General features: G+C 42.0%; 2 protein-coding genes and 1 long non-coding RNA gene across 7 annotated transcripts in view; all 3 read left to right on the top strand.

Annotated features, from left to right (window-relative positions):
* LOC121323102 (histone deacetylase complex subunit SAP130-like) overlaps nucleotides 1–2,339 on the top strand; it is a 59,396-nt gene extending 57,057 nt beyond the window's left edge. For all 4 annotated transcript variants that reach the window (XM_041263887.1, XM_041263886.1, XM_041263883.1 and 1 more), the window contains one exon: nucleotides 13–2,339. In XM_041263887.1, coding sequence (XP_041119821.1) covers nucleotides 13–171 — 159 coding nt within the window. In that variant the 3' untranslated portion in view covers nucleotides 172–2,339. The remainder of the gene's footprint in view (nucleotides 1–12) is intronic.
* Nucleotides 2,340–4,183: 1,844 nt separating this feature from the next.
* LOC121323668 lies at nucleotides 4,184–9,187 on the top strand. Of its 2 annotated transcripts, none has more exons than XR_005951152.1 (4): nucleotides 4,184–4,398; nucleotides 6,889–6,992; nucleotides 7,605–7,671; nucleotides 9,002–9,187. It is a non-coding gene; the product is annotated as an uncharacterized LOC121323668 (long non-coding RNA). The 2 variants fall into 2 exon arrangements; XR_005951151.1 differs by having other exon boundaries at nucleotides 4,188–4,398; nucleotides 7,610–7,671.
* Nucleotides 9,188–9,222: 35 nt separating this feature from the next.
* Nucleotides 9,223–18,873, top strand: LOC121323488 (AMMECR1-like protein; the record flags this gene model as incomplete). Its single annotated transcript, XM_041264573.1, has 6 exons — nucleotides 9,223–9,452; nucleotides 10,066–10,176; nucleotides 11,371–11,485; nucleotides 11,766–11,856; nucleotides 17,941–18,037; nucleotides 18,464–18,873. Coding segments are annotated over 6 exons (756 nt in total), but the record flags the coding sequence as incomplete, so codon positions are not given.
* Between the last annotated feature and the right edge of the window lie 7,694 nt (nucleotides 18,874–26,567).

Below are 26,567 nucleotides of genomic sequence, written 5' to 3'. Positions count from 1 at the left end.
TTCCTTTGGCAGGGTAATATGCAGCGCTGCAAGCTGGTGATGGATCAGATCACAGAGGCCCGGGAAGCCATGATGAAGATGCTGGACCACAAGGACAGAGTCATGAAGCTGCTGAACAAGAATGGCGGGTCCAAGAAGGTGTCTAAACTGAAACGCAAGGAGAAAGCTTAGCCTCTCAAAGGAACACTTGCACAGTTCGAGTCTTGTGTTCCTTCACATTGACTGACAGGGGCCACAAGGGTTTTGGTTAAATGTATACAAATGTTAAATTATATTGGGTTTTGAACAACATTAACTTTCTTAAAAGTATTATGAATGGTTCTACATTCTTGTTTAAACCAGAAACTTATAATGCTCGGTGCTTGTTGATTTAGTATTCATAAACACATTATCCTCCAATTCCATGAGCTAGAGTCTGCTTTTTTTTAATACTTTGTGCAGTATTCCATAACATATGGACATATTTGCAGTCAAACGTGTACATGCATTTTTCATCAAGGTGAAAATGAAACTAGCAATCCCTGCAGTTTTAAATAAAACTATACTGCCAGCTTAGATATTTCATTTAATGACGTGTCTGTTTGGTAAATGTGCTGAATGTACTCCCCCATGTTTCCCTGAGGATCAAGTTTGCTGACTGCTACACTCATTCCTCAGCACCTGCACAAAGCTCTGCCTTACAGCAGTGTACCAGCAAACTCGCACAACCCAATCCTGCATATAGGATAATCGTCTCTTTTATTGAAACTGCTATTGTATAATTAGAAATATGAGAAGTCTTAAATAGCTATGTCGAAAAACTCAAATCAGAAAAAGTACTAAATAACATTCAACGAAATGCATTTGTAGTCCTCATTTATCTCTGTGCATAAAAATAAAAATGAGTTTCACAAAATCATCCCATTTCCAGATGGGGTCAGATTACTTGCCCACAATATTGATTTTAAAAGCTTCACACAGTCTAATTAACTCGGAAGTTAAATCGTCTCCTACAGCTTTCACCTTTTTGTTTCTTCTTAATTCTGATTACCAAAAACAATGCTGCAAACTTAGTAAAGTAGTAAATGCATTGTAGATGTATGGACCCAGGTCTCTTGTCTCTGATTTCTCTAACCACTAGACCAAACTGCTGTCAAATAATTGTCTATCAGAATATTAACCTAAATACAGAGATATTGTTATCAATAAACAAATGATATCTCTCTACACAAAATCTCCAAGTAGTCTGATTGCGATATCTTCAATCAACAAAATGTTTCTTTAACGTCCCTTAATATAGAATTTTGCCCTTGCCTATTCAATAACATGTATGATTTACATATAAAGATAGATGTTATGGGTTTGGCTGGTTTTGCTAGTTGAGCGATTTGGTTGTATTCTTATAATAATAATAATAATAATAATAGTAATAATAATAATAATGTTTAACCATGTGCTGCAGCAGCAGCAGCAGCAGCAGCTTTGTTTTAATCACTGTTTCTCCTAGAATAAGCTCTTTTATATTGGAAGTGTCACTTGAAATATCTGTACGTTAGGAAGATAGAAAGAGTGACTTGCTGCTAATTCACTTCAGCTGTCTAGCTCCAGTCCACTAACTAAATCTACCTGAGCAAGGACTATTGTTAGCACATGGGGTTTTTGATGAAGAGTGGCAGTGAGATTTGTGGACTGAATGCTACCCAAGATGTACTTTCCAACTTAATTGCTTGAGCCATGTTATTCGATAGCATTCTGAGCCTACTCATCCATAATACATAAGCATTGTTTCAACCAAGCAGGAAATAACGTGTGTGTATTGATCAAGGGTGTCTTGGTGCTACAAAAGCAAGATTGCAAAATCCTCCCTAAAGGAATAGATATGAAATGTTCTATGGTTCTACAGAAATGTGATAATGGAAGATAATGTTAAAGCTACCCACATTTTTTGTGTTAAGTTTTGATTTTTTTTTTTTAAATACACAGAAAATATTGTGGTCCCCCACCCGAAGTGTACATTATTATTGTAAATGTATAATTAGTCAGTTTTCTGTATAGCATTTTAATTTGTAGTTGTAACATGTAGTCTGTTGGATTTGAACTGACATGTGGTGCTTTCTCTAGTGTATGTAACACTGCTCTGTTTAGTATCTTTAAAAGATCTGAAGTAAATTCCTTTTTGTACATGCGTTTTTTTTATTTTTAACTTTCTGGGTTTTAAATAAGGACCCCATCATAATATGGTTTTGTGTGACATTTGCTTTTTTTTTTTTTTTTTTTTTTACTCCACTCAAATCACTTGGTGTCCCTGAATAGATTATCATCTTCAAACATGTGCAAATAATTAAAATAAAATAAGAATATTTTGTATTCCCTTAAAATAATGTGTGTTTATGAAAGTCTGGAATTCCAGGCATCAGAGTACAGACCTGTTGTCTTCACTGCAAGATCACTCAATACTGTATTTGTAGCCAGACTGATTTTTAAATGAAGCAGATGTTGATTCATTTTAGGTAATAATGCTGGTTCCTTCTTAAATGGTATACATTGTTTTTCATATTTAATGTGGAAAACTTTAATTAGAAACTGAATAATATGAACTTGAACAAAATGATGATTTTCATTGCCACGTAGGTGATTTTATATTCATTTTTTAAATAGGGAATTTTCATAGGGGCTTTGTAAGCAGAGTTATAAATGTAAAACATAAGTTTGCTCACAAATAAAATATCTGAAATGTGAGCTTGCCTTGTAGCTATCTGCATATTCGCATTGCTGTGCTGCAGGCACCCAGCATGTTGTGCACAATGACATTGCAGTGCAACAGAAACGAGGCAGGTGCCATTGAACAGTCAGTGGCACTGGCAAGATTTGAATATCTCAAACCAGTTTTGTTACTGCTGACCGCACTATAATATGATTTTCAAGGGGAGCTGAATTCAGGTAAGAAATAAGATTTATGTAAAACTTAACTTCCCCTTATTTGATTTGCTAGGCAAATATTTGTATTTATTTATTTATTTATTTTTGAAGCACTTTCAGTTTTGCCTTAAGTGAATTGTCTTGCAGTGACCCAACAACGTGGATATTCTAGAACAGTGGTGTAAGTATGATGGAATATAGACCCTGTGGGCCAAGTCATCAGAAATCAATTTTGTCCTTTGCAGTTTGGACCAAAAGCCAAGACCAAAATAAATGTACACTGAAGAAGGAACTAGCCGCAGAGTCTGTCTACTTCATTCATTGCAGTTTGATTAGAAGGGGGCTTCCCCAGCCTTGCATATTCAGCAGATGAGGTATCTAATACACTAGCTCAACTAAACAAATATGCTGTTGTACACTGGTTCAATGAAACAATTATACATAGGCCTCCCTGTGTATCCCATCATTCTGTTTCTGTGCATCCTTGAATTCTCAAACCCCAGGATCTATTTTTGATGCTAGTGAAGGTAAATCCACAGCATCTCATAAAGCCTATGCATAGTTTCCAAGATGGAGCCTTCAAAAGCTCAGTCAGTCTTGCATTGGTATTGTGTAAAAGGAGCTTGCAAAGTCATAGCAGCCAATTTCATCAAAGCGTCATTTTCATTCCATTGTTTCATTCAATTCGATTTCATTTTCATGGACGTGACCTAGTCCCATTATATAGGTAAGTGGGCATTTTCCACTAAAATCCAGCAAAATATTCATAAAATGCTCCCTTTAAACATGGCATCCTACTTTTTAAACTACTGTACTTATGGGACGTGACTCAGGACTTGGCTGATGCTTTAAAATATATATATATATATATATATATATATATATATATATATATATATATATATATATATATAATATATGTTTTTTTTTTTTTTTTTTTTGTTTTTTTTTTTTTTTTTTTTTTTTTTGCACTAGAGGGGGAGATTTTAAAAATTTTTAAAATATTGGTTATTTACGTTGAAATCGTATGACATGTACGTGATTTTTTTTTGACGATGTGAACCAAAACTTTTACACTAACACAATGGGTGTTCGATATTTATATTGTGGTTTTATGAATTGTTTTGGTAACCTGAACAAACACGTCTCGAGAATGTTGGCAAAGGTAAATTACCACGAGACGCTTTGGGATACACTCGCATTTAATATCCCTGGCTTGGGTCTGTGTGTTGTGTCATTTTCTCACGTGTGCGGTTGGGATATTGGAGGACTGGAATGTCACGACTCGGTCCTCCGGGTAATCCCCCCCCTAGTCTCTGTGGTATAGTGCTTTACTCGCGTCTCTTCGTCTGCTGTAGAGGATTCTCAATTTCCTGACGGTCTCAGCAGCTTTTCACGAACTCATCATGGATTCATAGAGAATACGGGAAAGGACGGAGGATTGCTGCAGCCCAGCTGTTCCTCTGGAGACGTGCTGGATTGAGCTCAGCAGGTTGAAAGGTTTGATAATTTCATTCATAAAATCCGCGTTCTTCACATAGATGGTTAAAATAAAAATAACCGTGTGTGACTACTGATTTGCAAAACTGCATGAAAATACTTGGTAAGGCCTATACGTTTTTTTATATGTCAGAAGTGAGCTTTATTTTGTTTGCATAACGCCGGCATTTTTTAAATACATCTAAGAGGCAAGTGTGTGTGTGTGTGTGTGTGTGTGTGTGTATATATATATATATATATATATATATATATATATATATATATATATATATAAATTAATTTATTTAAGCACCAGGTAGTAGATCTCAAATTATGTAAAATTTATCATATTTATATAATGATTTAAAACGAAACGAGATGGTTTCTTCACAAAGAAAATATGCACTGTGGGTTGAATTGTAATATTTTGCTAGAAAGTCGACAGCCTTTGATAATTTAATTCCATCTTTTTTTCAAATGCAGGGAAATGCTAAGATCAGCATGTGTTTAATTAAAACTTTGTATTTGGTGATTCAGTACATGCAGTTTACGTAGGTGGTCTATTGTTCCGGGATGCATTTTAAATCATTCTCTGTATCCTTCAGGTGTTCTTCCCTATGCTCCCGCAGCAGTGTTTCGTTATACGATTTTTATTTAATGGCTGGATAGCTTGTAGTTAAGGGAGTCCCCGAGTGAACCCCCTTCCACAAGCGGATGTGATGCTTTTTAATATTATGGAAATTCCACCCACACATCTGTCGTTTGGCGCCACCTTCTGCAAAATACACGATGCACTCCCTCCAACAAATACTGGGACAGATTAATCATCCACCAATAACCTGGAAAAAGAATGAGATGAAACAAAGGCGTTGTGTTGATACAAATATGCTTGTACTAGTACTAGATATTGCATGGGTTACTGTTTGGATGCTTTAATCGCTCATAGTGATATTACAGTGAGGTAGGTGTCAGTTAAATGTGCATTAACCAGAGTGTGATCGTAGCCAGAGTGACTCCCATTATATTCAGCAATGTGGTGATAATAAGCAGAGGGTGACATTAGCAGGAGTCATATTGCTGTGATTGTAGCTAACAGGATAATTCCATCACTCTTACCTGCTCTGCCTTCCATAGTCTACATAGGCCTCCTATGGGCAGTACTGAAAGAAACACATGCTCTAGTAAACGGTTTTGTTTTTTATATATGCTATCTGGCCCTACACATGGTTAAAGAAACCTGTTTGCAATCTATGCTTTCAGTCAGTGTTGCTCTTGTTTAGAGGGTTCAATGGCTGCTTCCCTGATTTTGACTGACATCCTTTCAACCAGTAACATGCTGTGAACCAGGTAGTGTAACCGTAATCCTGAGAATAAAGCACAGAAACTGAGAGCTTCCCTTAACCTAAAGCTATACCAGATCCCATGTTTTAAAACAGAAATACACGTGTGCTATAGCATGTGTCCTATAACGTGTCATTCAAAACTGAAACTTTTGAGACCCATGTAACTAATGCAAGTGCAAAACATTTGATATCGTCTGGCCATATTAAAGATACAGATCACTCACATTCATGCATGTCTTTACAGTTGGTACACATGTATTCTATGATTCCCTCAAAGTTGTATTACAGGTGGTTTCTAGCAGAAATTAACCATTTCACTGCCACATTTTAATCACTGGACAGTATATATTGATGCTCTTCACCTATCCATTTTACTTCATAATTAAAAGCAATGAAATTTCTCCCTGGGTTGGTTTGTTTTTGTTCACAAGCGCTCTCATTTCTATTTTTTTAATAGCTTTTTTTTTCCCTTTTCTGGGATGCAGCCGATGTTTTCTGGTTAATTTCAAATCAGACAGAAGATTGTTTGTGTTATTTGTGTGTTAGTCATTTTTACAAAAGAATCATGTATCATCCCTGTTTCCATTTGCTGGCGAAAAAAACATTGAGAAGAACTTGGAATTTTTTCTGTCCTTCTGGGGATCTAGTGAATTGTGTCAGTGACCTTCTACTAGCTGTAACATTTCTAAATAAATTAGTTCAGCATCACACTTGTTAACAAAACCCCCACATCTATAAAGAAAATACATTACATGTAGTTCTTTGGGAAGGAGCGCACACAACAAGCATTCAAGCAGAATATAACAAGTTTTCTTTATTGATCCCAAACGCTTGACAGCATAATCATTATCATTAGACACAATAATGAGGCCACCAGTTATTAATAGCAATAAAGCAATGATATCAGCTGTCAATATCTGGAAGAAGCTTCGAGCATGGCACTGGTGTGTGTTCATAGAGGATCTTGATGCTTCTCAAAAGCACCTCCAACTGCCTGCTGTTTTATACAGCTTTGAAACCCCTTCATGTACAAAGCTTAGTTGCTGGTTTGGGTTGGTCTGCCAGCAACATTTTGACCAGACAGCTCCTGCTTGCACCAGGTCAGCTGCACTCATTCATGGTTTGTACTCTTTCCATACCTGTAGCAGAGTTGTGTGCTTGTTTGCAGGTGCTGTAGGCTGGAACAGGACTGAAGGGAATGGAATACCTTCAAAGCTCCAAATAAACCCCTTTTCACAGCTGCCTATCCCATTGAAAACCTTTCGTTTTGCAGTAAGTATAGCGCTTAGTACTGCGAATGCACCAGTCCATATCATGGTGAAAATAGCTATACTTTATGTTGAATGCTTCACAGAATGTTAAATTGGTTATTTCAAAACTAAGAAATTAATGTAGACTTTCTATTGTTTGTTTCACTAGATTTAAACATTGCTGGTATTGCTTCAGGAGTTTGTTGGGTGACCATGCCCTTGACCTTGTCTGCCACCTTGCTTGGTAAAGATATCTCCAAAACGACTGACTAGTTTTGGGAGTTTCCATATACACTGTAAACAATGGCAACTTTACATATATGGATTTTAGTCACAACTTAGCAATGACTGACAGTGGATGTGTCTAATGCTTGGGTATATAGCCAAAAGTGTAGATTACAAATCAAAGGGGGTTATGATGAGGTTGTATAATGCACTGGTGAGCCTGCACTTAGAGTACTGTGCCCAATTCTGGTCACCAGAAGTTTAAAGGAAGAGAGTCCAACAATGATAACCAGACTAATCCCAGCACTGTGAATACAGCTGAATCTGAATCTATTTGGCTTAGAACAAAGAAAGATTAGGAGGGACATGACTGAAGAATCTTAAAGTTAACCCAAACCATTATTTTAAGTGCAGCACAGAAACCAGGACCGGAGGACACAGTTGGAAATTAAGTGGCGATAGACCGAGAACAGAGGGTAAGAGACACTTCTTCACACACAGAGTGGTGAGGGTATGGGATGGTCTACCTAGTCATGTTGTTGAGGCAGAATCACTGGGATCCTTTAAAACCCAACAAAAAGTTTTGAGATCAATCAGCTCCTGGGAACCAGATAAGCATAGATGGGCCAAATGGCCTTTCCTGTTTTCTTATATTCATAAATCTTATTGGCTGACTCAGTGAGTGGATGCAGTATGCTGTGAAATGGGGAGATGGTTTGTTTTTACAAAGATACACGTTTCTTATTTTTTATAATAATGTTAGTGCTTGTCAATTAGATACTTTAAAAATGACGGTACGAACAGAGCTTTGTTTCTGAGCCCTGCTGTTCAGTGCTGGATATGGTGTTGACAACTGTCCACTGGGGGCTACGACCAACCGAACAATAACCTGAGCCACTGAACTAGAAGAGCCCCCGATCAGATTTGGAGGGAGTTCAGAGAAGAGCAAAGAGACTAACCCAGTGCTAAAGAGTGTGACTTATGAGGTTAGCTGGAGATTTGATCAGTGTTTTACAACCCTCAAAAGAGTCAACAGATTCAACACTGGCATTCAGCATTGCTTTACTAATTTTTTTTTTTTAAGACTGTTTTAAGAAATATATTTACAAATTGAATGTAAAAATGTATTGCAAATATATTAGTCAGGTCCCTACTTTGGTCTATAATAAACGATAGTCAAAATTAACGATGTCCATATTAAGCACAGTGGAAAGAATTTGTAAAAATGATGACAAAACACAGTTGTACATGTAAAATATGTGAGACTAACAATATTCTCACAATAATTTGTACACACAATGTAAAATAATTAAGAAACCAACCCAAAATATATTAATGAATAAAAAAAGAAGATATACTTCTTTCCCAAAGTATCTTAGTGTGTGCATTACAAAGAAAGATGCCAAGGCACAGGCAGGGAACTAGGCTGATATCAGTACTAACTACCTCTGAGGACAAGTTAAAACAATTAGAAATTTTCAGCCTAGAAAAAGCAGGTGGTCGCTCTAAGCAAATTGCCCATGTAATTAATTTACTATGCAGGGGGCAATCTACCTGAGGGAAAATATAGGCCAGGGAGTTAAAAAAAATAAAAAGAGCTGTAGGTTCATTTCAAGTTACGGTTTCAGTCATAATAGGATAGTAAATGTGTGGTAGTTGCCAGGTGAAGCTGGAACTGAACCTACAGGTTATGATTGGATTCTGCCCTGGTCCTTCTAGTGTGGAGAAGCAGACATACCTAAAAGAGCAAAAGGCCCTCCTTTCACACTCCAGCGCTAAGTATCACTTGCTCTTTCCTCTGTCCAGAGTTGTGTGCAGACCAAGGCCTAGAGAGGATGGGTAAGAGGCGCTGTGTTCCCCCACTGGAGGCCAAGCTGGCATCCAGCTGCTGTAGGGTGAAGAAGCCCAAGCTATGTGGGAGTGGCCACGGGACACCCCCAGGCTCCAGCTCCAGCCCCAGCCAGGGCCCCAACCCCCAGCATGGCATAGAGGTGGGAGTGGGTGGAGGAGGAGGAGGAGGAGGAGGAGGAGGAGGAGGAGGAGGGAGCTCGAACCTGGGGAACCAGACTCCCCCTCTGGCCCGGATTAACCCGGGTCCGGTGGTGCTGAGCCCGCTGGTCTGCAGGAACGGAGTGGGAGGCTATGGGCGCACCCTGGTGGTGAGTGCCGAGATGTGTTTCTACTGCTTCGATGTGCTGCACAGCCATCTGCTCGGGTACCCCCAGTCCTGCCTGCCCCGCTTCACCAACGAGTCCTAGTGAGTATCACACTGCGTCTCTTACTGCTGTATATTCAGGCCAGCTTTGTTCCCATGTTTATTGTTCAGGGGCTCACGAAGTACCATAATAAATCGCTTACCTTTCTGAGTACGTATTTGACTGGTGTTCTTCATTGGAACACTATGAAACTTCTTAACTATACAACAGTTTTCGCCACTTTCAGTTTGAGTCGTTTCTGATGAGCTGGACTGACAACATGACGTGACTGAAAGGGTTGGAGATTCTGGCTTCCAAAGTCAACAAGAGGAAATTTTCTGGTGTGATTGACACTGGCTTAATTTGCTGTGATTGGTCAGCTGCTGGTCAGGGGCACAGAATAAAGTGGCAATTCTCAAGTAGTGAAACCTCTGTAACTTGTTGCACAATTAATACGTTTCATCTTGTAATAGGCTAATAAGAGGATATTTTTGGTAATCTGAGTATAGGATTAAAGTCTGTCAAAGTGTAATTTACAATGCAAGAGATGCCAGTGCCAATAAGGAAATTGATCTTGAAGCCTTGGTTATAACTACTTTCAGCTGATAGCTAATTGAATGAAAGTTTGTTCTGTTAAAAAAAAAGCACAGATGACTGACACCTCTCTTTGTGCAGCCCCTTGTTTGTGACATGGAAGACGGGCCGGGACAAGCGTCTCCGTGGCTGTATCGGGACCTTCTCCGCTATGAGCTTGCACTCAGGACTCAGGGAATATACTCTAACTAGGTATGAAGCTCTGGCCGCTTCTAACGTGTGTGTCACATCGCTCTAGGCTGGCCTCTTGGTTGTGCCAAGATTTAAACAAGCCCATTTTTTGTGTCTTTTCTTTCGGCTGTGTTGCACTTAAGAATTCGCTACTTTAAGATATGAGAAAGAGCTGTTCTGTTTCTGTGTTTAAGTCCAAACTAAAAGCACACTTGTTCACTCTGGCTGACGCCGTTTAACTCTGACGGGCTTAGTGGGCTTTGTTTTTTTTTCTCTTTGATTTATTTGTAAAAAAAGTTTCATCAGAACATTGTTTTATTCTTTTTATGGTTTTCTTGTGAAGTAGACTTGACTTCATTTCTGATGAAAGGTGCTATATAGGTTATATACAACATTGGATTGTATAGATTGTAATTTGTAAAATTTACAACACCAAAAAAATGTAATTTTATGCTAGGCTGGTAACGATAACGGTAATAATCGAATTATCTATCGATTGGGACCCCACGATAACAAATAGATAATATTTTAATGAAATTAAAAACTATCCGCAACCTTTTTCATTTTTGATTGTTGTCTGAGTCTAAATGCCGCTGTATCGTAGCTCAATGTATGTGATCCAATGAAACACTGCAGGTTGCACAAAATAGTTTGCCACCAGTAGAATGCAAAATTATCGTAGATGATCCGCTGAAGTAATTACTGTTGATTTTTTTATTTCATTTTGGACACTCGCTTAATATCAGTTGAGATCTCCTAGGATACTAAACCTGCCCCGGATGCCCATATCTACCAATCAGTGAGCAGAGCCCAGAGTGGTTATTGGCTGCTGTTAAGTGTCAATCAGTAAATCCTGTCGAGTTTTCTTTTTGAAAGGTGCAAAATAAAATGATCAACCGGAGAATGTGTCACTGTGGAAAGTTCTGTTGCAGGAAGGGTAGGCTACCTCTAATGTAATGTTTGGAAAAATTACATATTCACTGAAGATAATGCAAATTTAAGTGTTAGTGGCTATGCATTGTCATTTACAGTTTTGATTAAAATATGACAGCAAAAAGTGAAATGCATCTCTGCAGCTGTGGCACTGGCAGGGTCTGAAGCTAGGCTGCATCATTCATAAACTGTAACCCCAACAGCAAATTTAAAAAAAAAATGAGAGAGAGTTATTTCCACGTGAATTTTATACCAAAAGATTGTTCTGTCTCCGTTCTGCAGTGCTCTTAAAGACACCCGCTTCCCTCCAATGACCCGCGAGGAGCTGCCCAAACTCTTCTGCTCTGTGTCTCTGCTCACCAACTTTGAGGACGCGGCCGACTACCTTGACTGGGAGGTGAGACACGCTGGCCCTGTGTGCACTAAACACAATACCAGCTGTACAGATTGAAACTATCCATGCCTGTTCTAGAGGCACTATACAAACATGTGCTGTCAGCGTATCCCTTATAATCCACCATTGAGGGAGATGTAGAGGTACATGATGAAACTTGGTTAGAAATATTCTTTTAAAATGTCTTAAAATGTTTTAAAACAAAGTGCAAGTTTCTGAAAAGCAGCATGCTTTTTCTTGTGCAAGTTTAACCCCTGCTACCACGTTTGAACTATCATTGCAGGTGGGAGAGCATGGAATCCGGATTGAGTTTGTGAACGAGAAGGGGATGAAACGCACAGCCACATACCTTCCTGAGGTGGCCAAGGAACAGGGTGGGTAAGAGAGGCAAGTTCAAACACAGACGGGCTGACTTGAGTACAGACTGGGGGAGACCAGCTCTCACTTGTAACATTCCAACCTACAACATTGCATATGCCTGTATCTCTGGTAGCAAATGGTTTATTTAATGGTATTGTCAAGATATTTAAAATATGAGGCCTAGTGTTTCTCCATAGAGTGGAGGATTGCAGTAAATATTTTACCTTGAACAAGTATGTTAGTAACTTCTGTTTTAAGTGCACCAAACTACACTCACAGCTCTATGTTGTGTACAGAACAGCTTATGCTCATGATTAAACTTGGAAAAAGTATTCTTTAGCTGTCTGTGCCACGGTAGTTATTGAGAGTGTCTGGATCTGGAAATCTATGGACTGGTCTGCCCATTTCTTCCATGTTTATATCTGATCCTCATCCAGAGAATAGCTTATTCACAGAACGTAAAAAATCATTCTTTAGCACTTTTGATGCTTTGGTAAATCGCACACTGTTGTCCCTGCATCACCGGTTTAGCAAGTACAATTCAACAGCCATTAATTTCCAACACAAACTGAAATGTTTTCGTGATGTTAGAACCCCATCCACCTGTTTAGAAGGACCCACACTTTCTGAGGAAAGGTTGCCTTACATGGGCTTATGCCGATTCAATCGGTCACAGCGACCAGAAAAAAAAAAACAGCGTGGGCCTAGCGCCCCTCTCAAGCCTCGGGCTTTCCTAGCGCGGCTGCACTTGCCCTTGGCGACCACACTGACTAAATCAGCTGCATACCCCAGCATCGACCGTGGTTTTTCCCGACAACTGCGAGGTTGAGAAAAACAGCGTCTACCCGGCCCCGATTGACTCGCCACCTGTGTAAACATCTTCGCCGCCAGCCACAGGCCAGCACCGACCGTGCCTACCGTTGGCACCGACCTTGGAACAGGTCCTCTCAGCACCGACTGTTTGGCACCGACAGCGCTCTCCTCAACGTCAATCCCGGCACCGATTAACTCGGCACCGGTGACTATCTTCAGAGCCTTCTACAGCCCGGCACCGACCTCTCAGCATCGACAGCGCTCTCCTCAACGCCGATCTCGGCACCGACTAATTCGACACTGAGCGTAGCAGCTTCACCTGCAAGCCATGTCGGTATAGTCGACTGACTCCTCAGCTGGTTTCCTCCAGTGTGACCAGTGCGCGGCGAAGCTGCCCAGGCAGGACCTGCGCCAGATGCTTGGGGCCAGACCATGCAGCCAAAGCACTAGCAGGTGAGCTAGACTGCTCTCCGTGTAGGAAGTTCTCAAGAATAACTAAGCGCCGGAGAGCAGCCCTATCCCCAGCAGAGTCTCTGTCCCCGAGCCAAGGGAGAATGAGGTCAGTGGTCCAAGGCCCTCCACAGAGGCACTCTAGGACCCCCCTGCTACAGTGACCAAGGAATCCTCCCGCACAACTGGGTCACTCTCCCCTTCCCCACCACTGGTACAGAGACGCAAACACCTCTCAGGGGAGGCGAGATGGTCACCGCCGAGGTGGTACTGCTCGAGGGGACGCTCAACAGGGGACAGGCGGTTGCCGCGACAGGAGCTTACCTAGCCTCTTAGCCCAGACGAGCTGTCCTTCGCAGCGTCCAGATCGGACGTCTCGGACTCAGCCACCTCCATCGGGCAGGCCACGGTGGGGGGCTCCTTACCGCACTTGCCACACGTGTCGCAGAGGGAAGAGTTAGACACTAATGCAGCGTGCAGCTGCAGCCACGGACGTTCCCTGGCCGGCAGAACAGGAGGAAAAGGGGAACCGCTTCCTCCAGCAAAAAGGGCACCCACAGCATGCCCTCCCTTTATGCCAGGACTTCCTGGAATTGGTGTGCTCCTCCTGGAGCCACCCAGCGTCTGCACCCTTAGCCTCCAGAACAGCAGAGACTCTGCTTCATACTGCAGGAGCCCAAGAAGTGGGCATAGGCACATTCACCACTATCGGGGACACGGTCACGGTATTGGTGCAAGGTTCCACCTTCAACAAAGGGGATAAGAACCCACCCTGTCCATCCAAGCCTTGCAGGACAACGGATGCAATGCTCAAAAAGGATTACGATTCGGCAGCGCTGTCAGTCCGAGCAGCAAATGCCATGTCTATACTGGTGCTCTACCAGAAACAGTTGGCAGAGAGGCTGCAGGAAAGGGCTACAGAAGCAGACACAGAGGAGCTCCAGGTGGTAGCTAAGGTGATGGCTGACCTAATAGGGGAGTTAGGTCAGGCATCAGGGAGGTCGCTGGCGGCGATGGTGACCGCCCATTGTCATTTGTGGCTGATGCAAGCCAAAGTCATAGAGACCGAGAAGGTGGCGCTACTGGACGCCCCCATTACACAGGGGCAGACTTTTGGAGTGACCATTGATGTGAGTCTTGAGAGGTCCCACAAGGCCACAGAGGTCGCCTCCAAGTTTTCGCTTCTTCAGGCTTATCGTCAGCGCCCAGTGTGGCATTCGCAGCCTGCTGGGGTAAAAGGGTCTGAACACCGCCCTCCACCCCAGAGTAGACAAGCAGGCAGAGGCAGAGCCAGCGGCAGGGGACCACCGCAGGCCAGGAGTAACCGGTTCTCCAACTGGAGACCGAGGCCGGGGCCTAAGAAAGACCCGCCCCCTCCCAAGCCCAAGGAAGACCGCCCCTAAGGGGTCCCAGCTGCCACCAAACCCCCCCACAAACGACCTATGGCAACGACCCATGGCAAGGCTGCACCCAGGACTCCTGGGTGCTATCAACAAGACACGGACACGTGCTACAATTCCGCATAGGTCTTCCTCCCTTCAAGGATGTGCTCTTAACTACAGTCGAACCAGCGAGGGTTACAATACGATCATACAATACGATACTCCTTCAGGAGATCGCCAATCTTCGAAGGAAGAAAACTGTACGATTGGTAAGTCCAAGCAATTCCCTCAGCAGCTTTTACTCCAGGTACTTTCTGGTGCCCAAAAGGGACGGCGGTTTCAGACCAATTATGGACCTCGGGTTCCTCAAATAGAGGAAGTTCAACATGTTGACAGCACAGCGTATCATCCAGTCCGTCTAACCTGGCGACTGGTTCACATCAATCGACCTGCAAGATGCCTACTTTCATGTCCCGATCCATCCCGCGCACAGAAAATATCTGCGCTTCGCCTTTCAAGGCAACGCGTACAAATTCTGCATGCTGCCATTTGGCCTTTCGCTGGTGCCCTGCACCTTTTCAGAGTGCATTGATGCAGCACTGGCTCCACTCCACTGGACGATTGACTAGTTTGCGTGCATTCAAAAGCATGCGCAGAGGCACATGCAAAACAGGTCATAGATCATGTGACGAAGTTAAGGCTCTCAGTACATCAACAGAAAAGCAACTTTGTACAATCTCAGTCCACATTGTTCCTGGGGATCAAAACTCTGTGAGCATGCTTGCCTCACTTTCGGAAGACAGGATTAGGTTGTTGGAGGCCACACTCTCCCTATTCAGAGAGGACGCTGTCCTACAGGTCAAAGTATGTCAAAGGTTGTTGGGGCTGATGGCAGCCGCCTGGAGAATCCTTCCACTAGGGCTGCTGAGAATGCGCCAGCTTCAAGCCTGGGTGAATACGCTCAAGGTGCACCCGGTCCGAGATCGGTACCGGCTGGTGCGAGTGTCCAGACAATGCCGGAAGACACTGGAGTGGTGGCTCTGTCCTGGCAGTCTGCGCCTCGGATCCCCTCACAGAAGGGAAGTTGTCACTACAGACGCCTCCAGCCTGGGCTGGGGAGCGGTCTGGAATGAGAGAGGAATATGAGGTCAGTGGAAGGGACATTGGCAGCAAGCGCACTTAAGTGCCCAAGAGCTGCAGGCAGTAAACCTGGCGTTATCTCATTTTCACCAGCAGTTAGCACACAAACATGTGCTGGTCCAGACGGAAAATACTACAGTGGTAGCCTGCGTAAACCACCAAGGCGGCCTGCGCTCGCCAGGCCTTCACCACACAGCGAACAGACTCCTGTCCTGGACACACAAAAACTTGTGTTCCATCAGGGCAGTTCACCTCCCCGGTGTGGACAACAAGGCAGCAGACCTCCTGTCCAGAAGACCTCCAGACAGCTCGGAATGGAGACTGCATCCTCAGTGGTGAAACAGATTTGGGAGAGGTTTCGTACTGCACTAGTTGACCTCTTTGCCACAGCCAAGTCCACTCATTGTCCCCTGTGGTTCTCAATAGAGAGAGACGGGGGCCCCCTGGGAGTAGATGCGCTAGCTCACCCCTGGCCACAGGGACTATTGTATGCGTTCCCTCCGCTACCATTACTACCCCTGACATCAGAAAGGATCAGGGTGGAGAGAGCACAGGTTTTGCTGTTGCACCCAGATGGCCGAGACACCCCTGATTTTGCTCTCCTCTTCGACATGTTGTCGGATCAGCAGTGGCAGCTCCCGCTGCGTAAGGACCTCCTGAGCCAAGCGGGGGGGCTATTATGGCACCTGAACCCAGCCCAGCTCCAACTCTGGGTCTGGCCGTTGAACAGAGCCGTCTATTCAGTCGAGGTTTGCCAGATGCAGCAGTAGAAACAGTACAGTCTGCTAGGGCGCCGAGCACTAGAGCCCAGTACTCTTATAAATGGAAAGTTTTCCAAGACAGGTGCCTTGCCGAAGGTGACGATCCTGTGACTTGCCCTATTGAGATGATATTAACCTTCTTACAATACTTGTTTGATGCAGGAAAATCAGCATCCACTTTGAAGGTATACCTGGCAGCAATATCAGTGTGCCACGACAAAATTGACTCGTGTCCCCTGGGGCACATTTCCTGGCAGTGCAGTTTCTTCAGAGGCTTCATCCTCCCATGAAAAGTATCTAGAACTGGTACTGCGGGCCCTTATGGGTCCCTCATTTCAGCCCATGGCGTCAGCAGAACTGTGCCTTGTTTCATTGAAGGTGTCATTTTTAATAGCCATTACGTCTGCCAGACCAGTAAGTGAGCTTCATGCGCTGTCCATCGATGACACATGCATGGCTTTTATGGTAAATGACTCACAGGTAACGTTCAGAACAAATCTATCCTTTTTTGCCAAAGGTGGTATCCTCATTCCATATTTACCAACCAATGGTTTTGGAAACTTTTAGACCTCCTCCACACGAGTCAGAGGAGGACCGTAGACAACACACGCTATGCCCAGTTCGGCGCTGTGCTGTTATTTGAATAGGACGGCATCCTGGAGACAGTCCAAGCAGCTGTTTGTCTGCTATGGGTCCCCCTCTAGAGGTCAGGCCCTATCGAAGCAACGTCTAGCGCACTGTGTGAACAGACAGACTCCCTGTTACCGGGGGACATTACGGCCCATTCTACCAGGGGCCAGGCAATTTCATGGGGCTTTCCTTCATGGCGCCTCCTTGGATGAGTTATGCAATGCTGCTACATGGACAGGTAGTCAGACATTTGTGCGTTTTTACCGCCTTGATGTTGTAATCCGAGAAAGACTTGCATATCATTTCCTATTCATTTGAATGCTTTATTATACATTATTCAGATATTAAAAACTCTGACCTTAACTTTCCGACTTCTAATCCAATTACCTTACGAAGGGATTTCTACTATATTCACTTTGCATATATTTGATATATGATCGTATTGTAAATGTGATTACAAATAAAGTGAATGGCAATCATGTAGTTTCAATTGTTGTGTAATGATCCTTGTAAAAGTTTCCCTTAATAAAAGCATAGCAAAGTGTATTAAAGTGTGGTGATAGCATGGTAAAGCAGAAGTAAGCACTGCAATTGCCCGCAAGTTGTGGTAGAGCATGTTACAAAACAGGGTAAACTATTGTAAAGGCATGGTATAACCATAGGACAAACAATTGCATAAGTGGAATACTGTGGTAAAACTTTTATAAGGGAAGCCAAGAAAAAGCACCCCAAAGGTGAATGGGACACCAGTATGTTGAATTGTGATACTAACATGGATAAAGCATTGTCAGTGGCTGTTTGCACACTATGCTGCACTGGGTGTTTTAACATTCAATCCCTTCGATAACAGCCTGTCTTTCACTGCAGACTGAGACCAGATCCAGACTATATCCCTTCAATAACCACCTGTCTTTCTCTGCAGACTGGGACCAGATCCAGACTATAGACTCTCTGCTGAGGAAGGGAGGTTTCAAAGCAGCCATAACCAATGAACTGAGGAAAACTATTAAACTGACACGGTGGGATATATATATATTCATACAGCCACATATATTGTGATCAATTGTGTGAAAAAAAAAATAAAAATAAAAAAAGAGGTAAAGCTTAACTTTCATTACCCAGGAAATTTCTGAAATTAGTAATAGCATACATGTAATAAGTGGGCATATATGATGTGTTACAGTTCCTGAAAATCAGTAGTTCTCCTATTGTAAGACACGACAAGACAAAGTTCTGGCATCAATCAGCTACTAGGAACCTTGATGGGCCCTGTTGTCCATAACTTTTCTTTCGTTTGACTCCATCCCACACCATACGTAAGCTGAGTTGCAAGATAGCAAAAAGGGATGGTACTGCCCTGTCCTGCCCTGCGCTGCGCTGCCCTTATTGAAAGCTTGTATTGAATTGTTCCTTGGGTGTAATAACGTAGCCCTTTCTCCTCTCAGGTACCGCAGTGAGAAGATGACCATCTCGTACTCGGAGTACCTTGCCTCCCGTCAGCACTGCTATCAGAATGGGGCTCTCCACTCCTCGTCGCTCTTCAACCATTACTCCTGACACCAGTCCACCGGCTCAGCCCAGCCCACTGGGTGCCACTGCTGCCTACGACATCATTGGTGCTGATGGAGGCAATAATGCCTATGACGTCATTGGTGGCGCCGCCAGCACCTCAACTTGGTCCAGCTATTTTTATTACTGCACTATATTGTGATGCCAGTTGGCAACTCGAGCAGTGGAAAAAAAATACCCTACAGCAGATCTCACAAAAACAAATCTGGTAGAGAGAAGCTAGCGCCTCTTCCACTGGGACGCATGTGACCCCACTACTACTATATTAAAACCTGGCTTGACGTCATTTTGATAGCGTGTATGAGCTTCACTGATTTACAGTCTGCATATCTCCTTCTATCAGTACCAGTGGTGTGCTGGTGATTCAGATTGGTTTATTATACCAATGAAATCTTACAACACTGCAATGTAACCCTCAATATTTTACCAATCTGTCACAATCCTTTTTGAAAATCACTATTCCATTACTGCATAAAGACTTCCCCAAAGCAAGCTAGTAAAAATGGGAAATATTATCACATTCTGTAGAAAGGCCAAGAATATAATTGCTGGTTTTAATTTAGAAAACCAAAAACCTCCAGAGCTCTCCCTTTATAACGCGGTCGTCGAAAGCCAAGATATGAGACCATGCTGTTTGTGTTGCGCCTTAATAACCAGAATGAAAGAGCTAGTGCAATGGCGTTACGGGGCAAATGGGAGCCACAACAGTGCTGCCCGGTTCTGTGTTATAAAGAGCTGCCTTATAAAGGGAAACCACTGGAATAGTAAATTTGAATGATTTGCACATTCTTCTATACCCTTCTGAACATAACATCCAACATTCAGTAAGGATTTCCTCAGTTTGCATCAGTTTGTTCTAAATGGATCAAACTGTTTGCAAAACTTTAAATAAATAACCCTGTGTTTGATATTTCTTGATAGATTTGGAACTTTGCAGATGCTGTGCTGGACTAATAACTTGTGACCTGTCTTTCCTACTCCGTTACTCATTTGAACTGAGCTCTGAACTTTTCCTCACTCTCTACCTCCAGAACTGTCCACTCTCCCTCAATCTCTTCCCCACTGTACCTCACTGTAAGAGACCCCTCCTTTTCATCAACGTGTACCCTCTGTACCTCATCAGAAAGTACCAACAGTGAGCTAAAACAGCACGGTCTCCACGTTGAAGAGCTACTTCTTTCTGTATTAAAATAGCCAATGTTGAAACCTGTTCAAATCTGCTAATTCTGACTCTGTGGTTTCATAAGCATGCTAGTCCTCAGTGGAGCATGGAGAGATACTGATCTGTTAAACTAGGATTTAAGATGTCTAGAATGGTAAGACTTTGAAACATTATAACCTAGTCCTACTGTAGTTGATTTTCTTTTTTTTTTTAACCTGGAAAATGTTAGCTTTTACTGTTCAGTTCTGTGAGGGAATATAATCCATATATAGAGCCTTTATAATCCTGTTGAGGTTTATAACTGGGATTCTGGTACTTAGGTGTGGGGCTCATTTATTGTGATTCCTTACAGAATTACTTGTGTGTTTCCTGTATTTCCATTGTCCTGAATTCTCTTCTGAGACTTTGTTCTGGTAATTGTCCACCTTGTCGCACTCTGAGTTTATTCCAGTCTTGGCAGAGAAGGAAAGGAAGTGTGGTTCTCTACTGGTCTACCCATGTTTCCTTGTCGATCGTGGTTTTAGCCATATCCTGTTAGAGATGGATTAGATTACTTTTAATTGTGGACTGAACCAGATCCGATCTGAACATTCTTCTAAGCATGGTAACTATAGGAGTGCAAAATAGCTGAAGATTTTCCTCCCCTTTAGGTCTGAATATACACAATCGATTTGTAACTCAAAACTGCTGGTTCCAAGGCAGTTTTAATTGTGATTTTACATCTGTTGTTTTTGATGATGTTTGAGTGGATCCAAGTTCTGCTGCTCCAGTATTGAGATTTGCTCATTTTTCTCTAGCACTAACAATACCTGCCTTTGAGCTTGCGTAATGATTCTTAGTTGCCTCCAAGTTGAATGCACTTCCTAATTCCTGAATAACCATGTGACACCGTGATTTGTCTGGAGTGAGGAAGTATGCAATAAGAAGGTATCTAGGATTTTCTAAGCAGGTGTGAAATCCTGGTAGAGAGATATATAGAGAAAACTGAGTGAAACACAACATTGAAGAAAACAGAACCACTCTGAGTGATTGCAAACATAAGGGGGTATTCACAAATGACATAAAAAAAAAAAAAACGTTATAGATGCTTGATCTCAAAACGTTGTCTTAATGGATCCCAATGATTCTGCATCAACACCATGGCTAGGTTTCCTCACCACTCTGTAAAGGAGCGTCTACAGCATGTGGTCTGCTCATTCAGACTGATGGAACTCAGTTCTGGTAGGGAAGCTGGTTAAACTGGTCCCAGGAATATATAGGTCCGTTAAAAATATCTTTACTGTAAAGTTCCAATGTCAACGTTGTGTTGTCTTCCTACACTCCTGAATGATATAAACCTTGTCTAGGACTATATCGCTGCCTGGGGCCTGGGGTGACTGTTCTAACTCTTGGCTGGTTGCCAGATCACCAGCCGTGGCTGCAGTGTTGAGAGAAACAGCCACCATTCCCCTGCTCTCTGCCCTTAGCTATTTGTGTTAGTTTTTAACAAATGACAAAACTGATCAGCCAGAGTTATACCGAATTCCCCCCCCCCCCCCCCCCCCCCATTTTAATTTTCCCTAGGGCTGCATAGCAGTTTGAGCCATTTCATTTTTTTTTTTTTTACCTCAATTCAGCTTCATTTAATATAGTGCCTTTTTCATTTAACTAACTGTTTGTTATTTAACAAGAATAAAAAATAAATGAAAAAAACTAAACAGAAATATACAAAAATCAAAAAATCATATACAAATCAGCTGATTTCAATTAAGAATTTTAAAATATGCTGTGCATGTGCGCAGTGTTTGTGCTTCATGTTTTATTCTGTTTTCAAAGAATATTGCTGCTTTCCCCTAAACTGTGTTTCTCCTGATCCCTACACTAGCATTCTCAGGATTCAGCACCACAATATCAGTGGTTCATTCCCATTGTCCCATACATACTGTATGTTGAGAGCCAAGGTATCTGTACCACTGATTCTCAGCTCTCTCTCTCAGGTGTATTTGTAAATGCTTACTTTAATCCATGAGAACAGAGTGAAGCCTGTTACGGCTTAAGTTGCAATGGCTGCCTCCTTTCCAGCTTGCCTTGCACCATCCCTTAAACAGTGAACTCAAACACAGCAAAACTCCATTCCAGGTTTTAGTTCCAACCAAAAAGAATAGCCATATTACAGCAGACATGTTATGGAAAATGCAGTGCACAATGTGGAACGCTTCACATTTGATCTATTTATACATTTTGAAATTAATTAGTTTGATACAGCAAATATTTGGAGGTTGCCCAAGCCTATCTGCTAGCTGCTAAACAGGTTTTATTAATGCTTTTAAAGTTCTGATAGTGATTGCCAATCCAATCCACTTTTTAATTTATTTTTTTTTTTTTTCTTTATTGTGCAATATTTGAAATCTGTAATATGTGTGAGAAAATGATGACTGTGCATGAGAAAACCTGGCTAAACAGAATTTTGCAAAGTCATATACAAGCTACCGAGGTGAAGGGTTTTCATTTTGTAGTTACTCTGCCTGAATATTACACAAGGGAAGCCCTTCACTAACGTAATTTCACAGCTATTCAACCACACTGGTCATGTTTCAAGGGCACAAAATACTGTAAAAAAAAAAAAAAAAAAAAAAAAAACTTTCCTCTAGAGCTCCACTGTGTTTCAGCTGCAGGAACAGCAAATCAATGAAATATTATCTCACGAAGCAACGAAACTGCCACCTTTACCTGAGTCAGCTCAAAATAAATACAGAACCAGAGTCGGCTCAAAATAAATTCACCTAAAAAACCCCACCAAAGTGAAGAGCCCTGATTTGAACCCGTAATGTATTGTCACACTAACATGTTCTTATCAACACCATGGCTTTTCTTCCCAGAAAGGTTCTGCCCCACTCAACACAGCTCTAGTTCCCTCATCACTTCAGTCTCAGTGAAATTCTTCACCTCTCATCTTGTAAACCAGTCGCTAAAGTTTGGCTCCAGACCAGTTCACCTGTTTCTATATTCTAGCCAATAACACGGTCAGATCAGTTTACTGTCCCTGATTCAATGTCCATATTTCTTCCTAATTTAAGACTGGAACATAACAAGTGGTCTATGTACAGTATGTTTCTAAATGTTACTTCAAACCGTTACAGTTTTTATTTGTCGACTTCAACTAGCTGCAACTACTGTACCGCCCTCGACCCTCCCCAGGTCAAAGGAAATAATCCACGCTACTATTAAAAATATATTCAAACGGGTTTCATTATTTTCTAAATCATTTGTCAAAGGATAATTACATAGTATATGTATTTTAAAGAAAACAACACACTGTGGACACAGCATTGAAAGGTCAAGCATAAGGATGTGTTATGAGATAATGCCTATTGCCATTCTTGGTTCAGTCAACTGACACAGGGACTGGCATGAAAGTTATTTCAAATTCTTGATTCCATCAGCAGCATATGGAGATCAAATTGATTTAAGTACCAAATTAAATGTTCTTTAAAATCAGAACGCAAGCTGTATTTATGTAATTTGATACATTCTAAAGCAATATTTCTTCACAGAAAAAAAAATAAAATCCTTCATTTGGGACTACAAACTGCTGCGTCCTATTTTGAGACCAGTGATATTTTACGCCATGAAGCTCAACTTTCAAAATGGAGCTTTGTCATCACTGTGAGGAGAAAAACGCCAAGAAATTGATCGTTTTAGGCTTTAGTTTCTTGTTTTGTAGTGAAGTGTTACAGACATCTGAAAGGCTTACAGCTACATTTAGACTTAACTTGTGCGGTTAACAAAATAAGAGCATATAATATAATATAATAAGAGCAAATAACTTATAACAGTAGAGTTAGAGAACCTTAAAATAATAGGTAGATGCCAGTCAAAAATGCTCCAAAACATTACAAAGTAGCCTGTGCTCAAATGAGGACAATAACACTTAATGGGATAACTAGGACTCCGTCCCGGATAGGATTGCGGGCTGTCAGATCTCTCCAGCTCACACTGAGGTGCAAGTTACCTAATAAGAGTTCTAACATTCCATGGTGGTAATGGAGCAGCTGCACCCTCCCTACCCTTTGTTTCTTGACTTGGTTTTACACAATATGAACTCCTGCATAGGTTAGTCCCGGAATAACCAACAGAAGGCACTTGATCCATAGATGGCTAATTGAACTTTACAATACAATTTGGAATAGGGTTAAAAATACTGAAAGGAAAGTCAAAATTCAGCATTTTGATGTGATGATTAAATATGCTTATTACTACTGTTTCCAAAGTGCGGCTAAGTGTATTTTAATATCTTATCAAAACAATGCACAGCAGACCAGGTCAAATATAATGATCAGCTGGACCTTTAGTGAATGAATGAACACAATCACGTCGAGAAGGAATTTTTGTTTTTATAAAAAAGGGAACAGTTAAATATAGTTCGAAAGGCTGTCCTTTTAAAATGACATCATGGGCAGGGTCTGGGTCAATTCCATTTCCAATTCCTTTGAAGGAAATTGACGTGATATTTTAGAGACATTATAATTGTTGTGATTGTTTAACTGCTTTCATTTTAAGTCAATTAAATGACCAACAAGTGCCTCTGTGACAGAATGATTGAATGATTCTTGATGTTAGATCTCCCTTCCGACCTGTGAGGGCACTATGTAAAAGAAATGGAGTACCCTTAACTAAATGGCACAACAATTTATTCCTTATGGTAGGTGGAAATTGGTCATTTAGGAAGGGGGCGGAGCTACGGCACCCAAGCTCAATGACTCTGACGGGAGACGGCGTGGCATCCGAGGATTGGAGGAGTGGATGCGTTCATTAACCTAAGGGTCATGAGCGAGGGTATAAATAGGGGGCTTAGTGAAAGTGATCTTTTCCTTTTGTGAATGGTTGGAAACAAACCTAACAAGGAGACCCCTGTGTTACTGTGAAAATGTGAGTGTAGCAGGGGGAGATCTGTGCTGACTCTGCTGGCATGACTCACAGGCGGTTGTTGGACGACTGCCGCCCTCTTCCTGCAGCCCTGTGAACACGCCAGCAGAGTCAGCACAGATCTCCCCCTGCTACAGTGAGTGTTGGGTTTTATTAGTTTGTCTAGTTGACTGTTTGTTTGTCTGTTTTTCTAAAACTATGGAAGGCTACCACGTCCAGTTATTCTGGGTCGAGACTGGCCAAACTATAAAGAATTGATTGAATTAATGGCAGTCCCGACAACACATGTAAATGTGGCAGAAAAAGCCAAAAGGGAAACGATTGGTAATATTTTTCCCTTTCAAACCAAAATTTTTCTCCCCTGTTCTGCCCGAGAAAAACAACTGAAGAGAGAAGGATGCGGAAATGAGAGGGTCGGAACGCAGTGTGACCGAGAGAGCAAGGTTACTGGGCCATCAAGGGCAGATGATTCTCACGACCCTCTCAATATACCGGACACGTGTAACTCAAGCGCGGACATGGTGTGGGGCCAACATAACGACCCCTCACTAGTGCACATTTGGGGACAGGTTGGGTCTATTGAAGGTAAGGATGTTGAAGGTGCTGGGGTGCTAGTATTTCCACATTTCATTATCAAGGGGTAATTACTGTATAAGGTAAACCTTGCCACGGGCACAGGACAGCATGTAACACAATTATTGGTTCCCCCATCTTGTTGGACCAAGGTCATGAGACTGGTGCATGATATCCCTTTTGCAGGGCACCTCGGAGCTGACAAGTCAAGGAAGCGGATATTGGCTTGTTTCTTTTGGGTAAGTCTTCATACTGATGTGTCAAGATATGTAGCCACATGCCCAGACTGCCAGCGAATAGCGCCAGGTCCAGTGAGCCCTGCCCGTTTGGTTCCACTGCCAATTATTTCCACTCCTTTTGAACGCATCACAATGGACATAGTCGGACACGGCCCTTTGCTACCTTGTGACTCCAGGTATACGCATCTATTAATGGTGGTAGATTATGCAACAACATACAAGGAGGCAGTTCCATTGAGGTCAACTAGTGCCACTGCGAAAGCCTAAGAACTAGATCTGAATACTTTTGCAAGGCACTGGATATTGCTGCAATACAGACAACACGGAATACAGCTTAGATGAAGAACCAGATTTCATCCATGAAGGAGCTCCAAAGTGTTTTACTAATACTGTTCATGGTAGGATCTTTGCTTTGAATGTACTGCCCAACTGTGAGACCTTACAGAGACAGGTGTATTTAATCTGAAATCATGTGAACCACTTTTATTCAAGATTTCAGGTTGTAACACAACAAACTGTGAAAACGTCCAAGGGGGGTGAATACTTCATATAGAAACTGTACATATTTATTTATTGATTCATATTGTGTCTGGTGGCTAACTCGTCTTAGAGAACACTTCGGCTATAAGAACACTCTATTTGCTTCCCGAGGGTTGCTCTCTTAACCAAAGACACTATGTCTGTCTGTCTGAAAAAAAATGTGTCTGTATTTGACACCTATAATTTCACATACTTCTAGAGAAACTTTGTGGGGGTATATATGTATGGAAGCATCTGTACATTTCTGTATGCAATGGATGTAGGTCGTAATGCTTTTTATTTCTGAAAAGGGGCCAAGGTATATACAAAAACAGGGTATTAATAGCTGTTTTATTTTTGTAAATGAAACCTGTAGACTCCTAGATAAAGTACCCATTGTTGCCCGGGGAAATTAAATATTTCAATATTTCATGCATGACAAATTGGGGAACGGTAACGTTATGGTTTCCTATAAGTTACCGATCTTGGGTGTCGCACAATGTGCTCTGACCCCTACCCCTTTCCCTTTTTTAAACTTTTTTTTGTTTGTTTGTTTTTTGCCATTTTAATATATAATTCTTT

The sequence above is a fragment of the Polyodon spathula genome, chromosome 11, assembly GCF_017654505.1.
Source record: "Polyodon spathula isolate WHYD16114869_AA chromosome 11, ASM1765450v1, whole genome shotgun sequence".
Taxonomy (NCBI): Eukaryota; Metazoa; Chordata; class Actinopteri; order Acipenseriformes; family Polyodontidae; genus Polyodon; species Polyodon spathula.
Note: the sequence above shows the minus strand (reverse complement) of the source record. Positions and strands in the feature narration are given on the sequence as shown.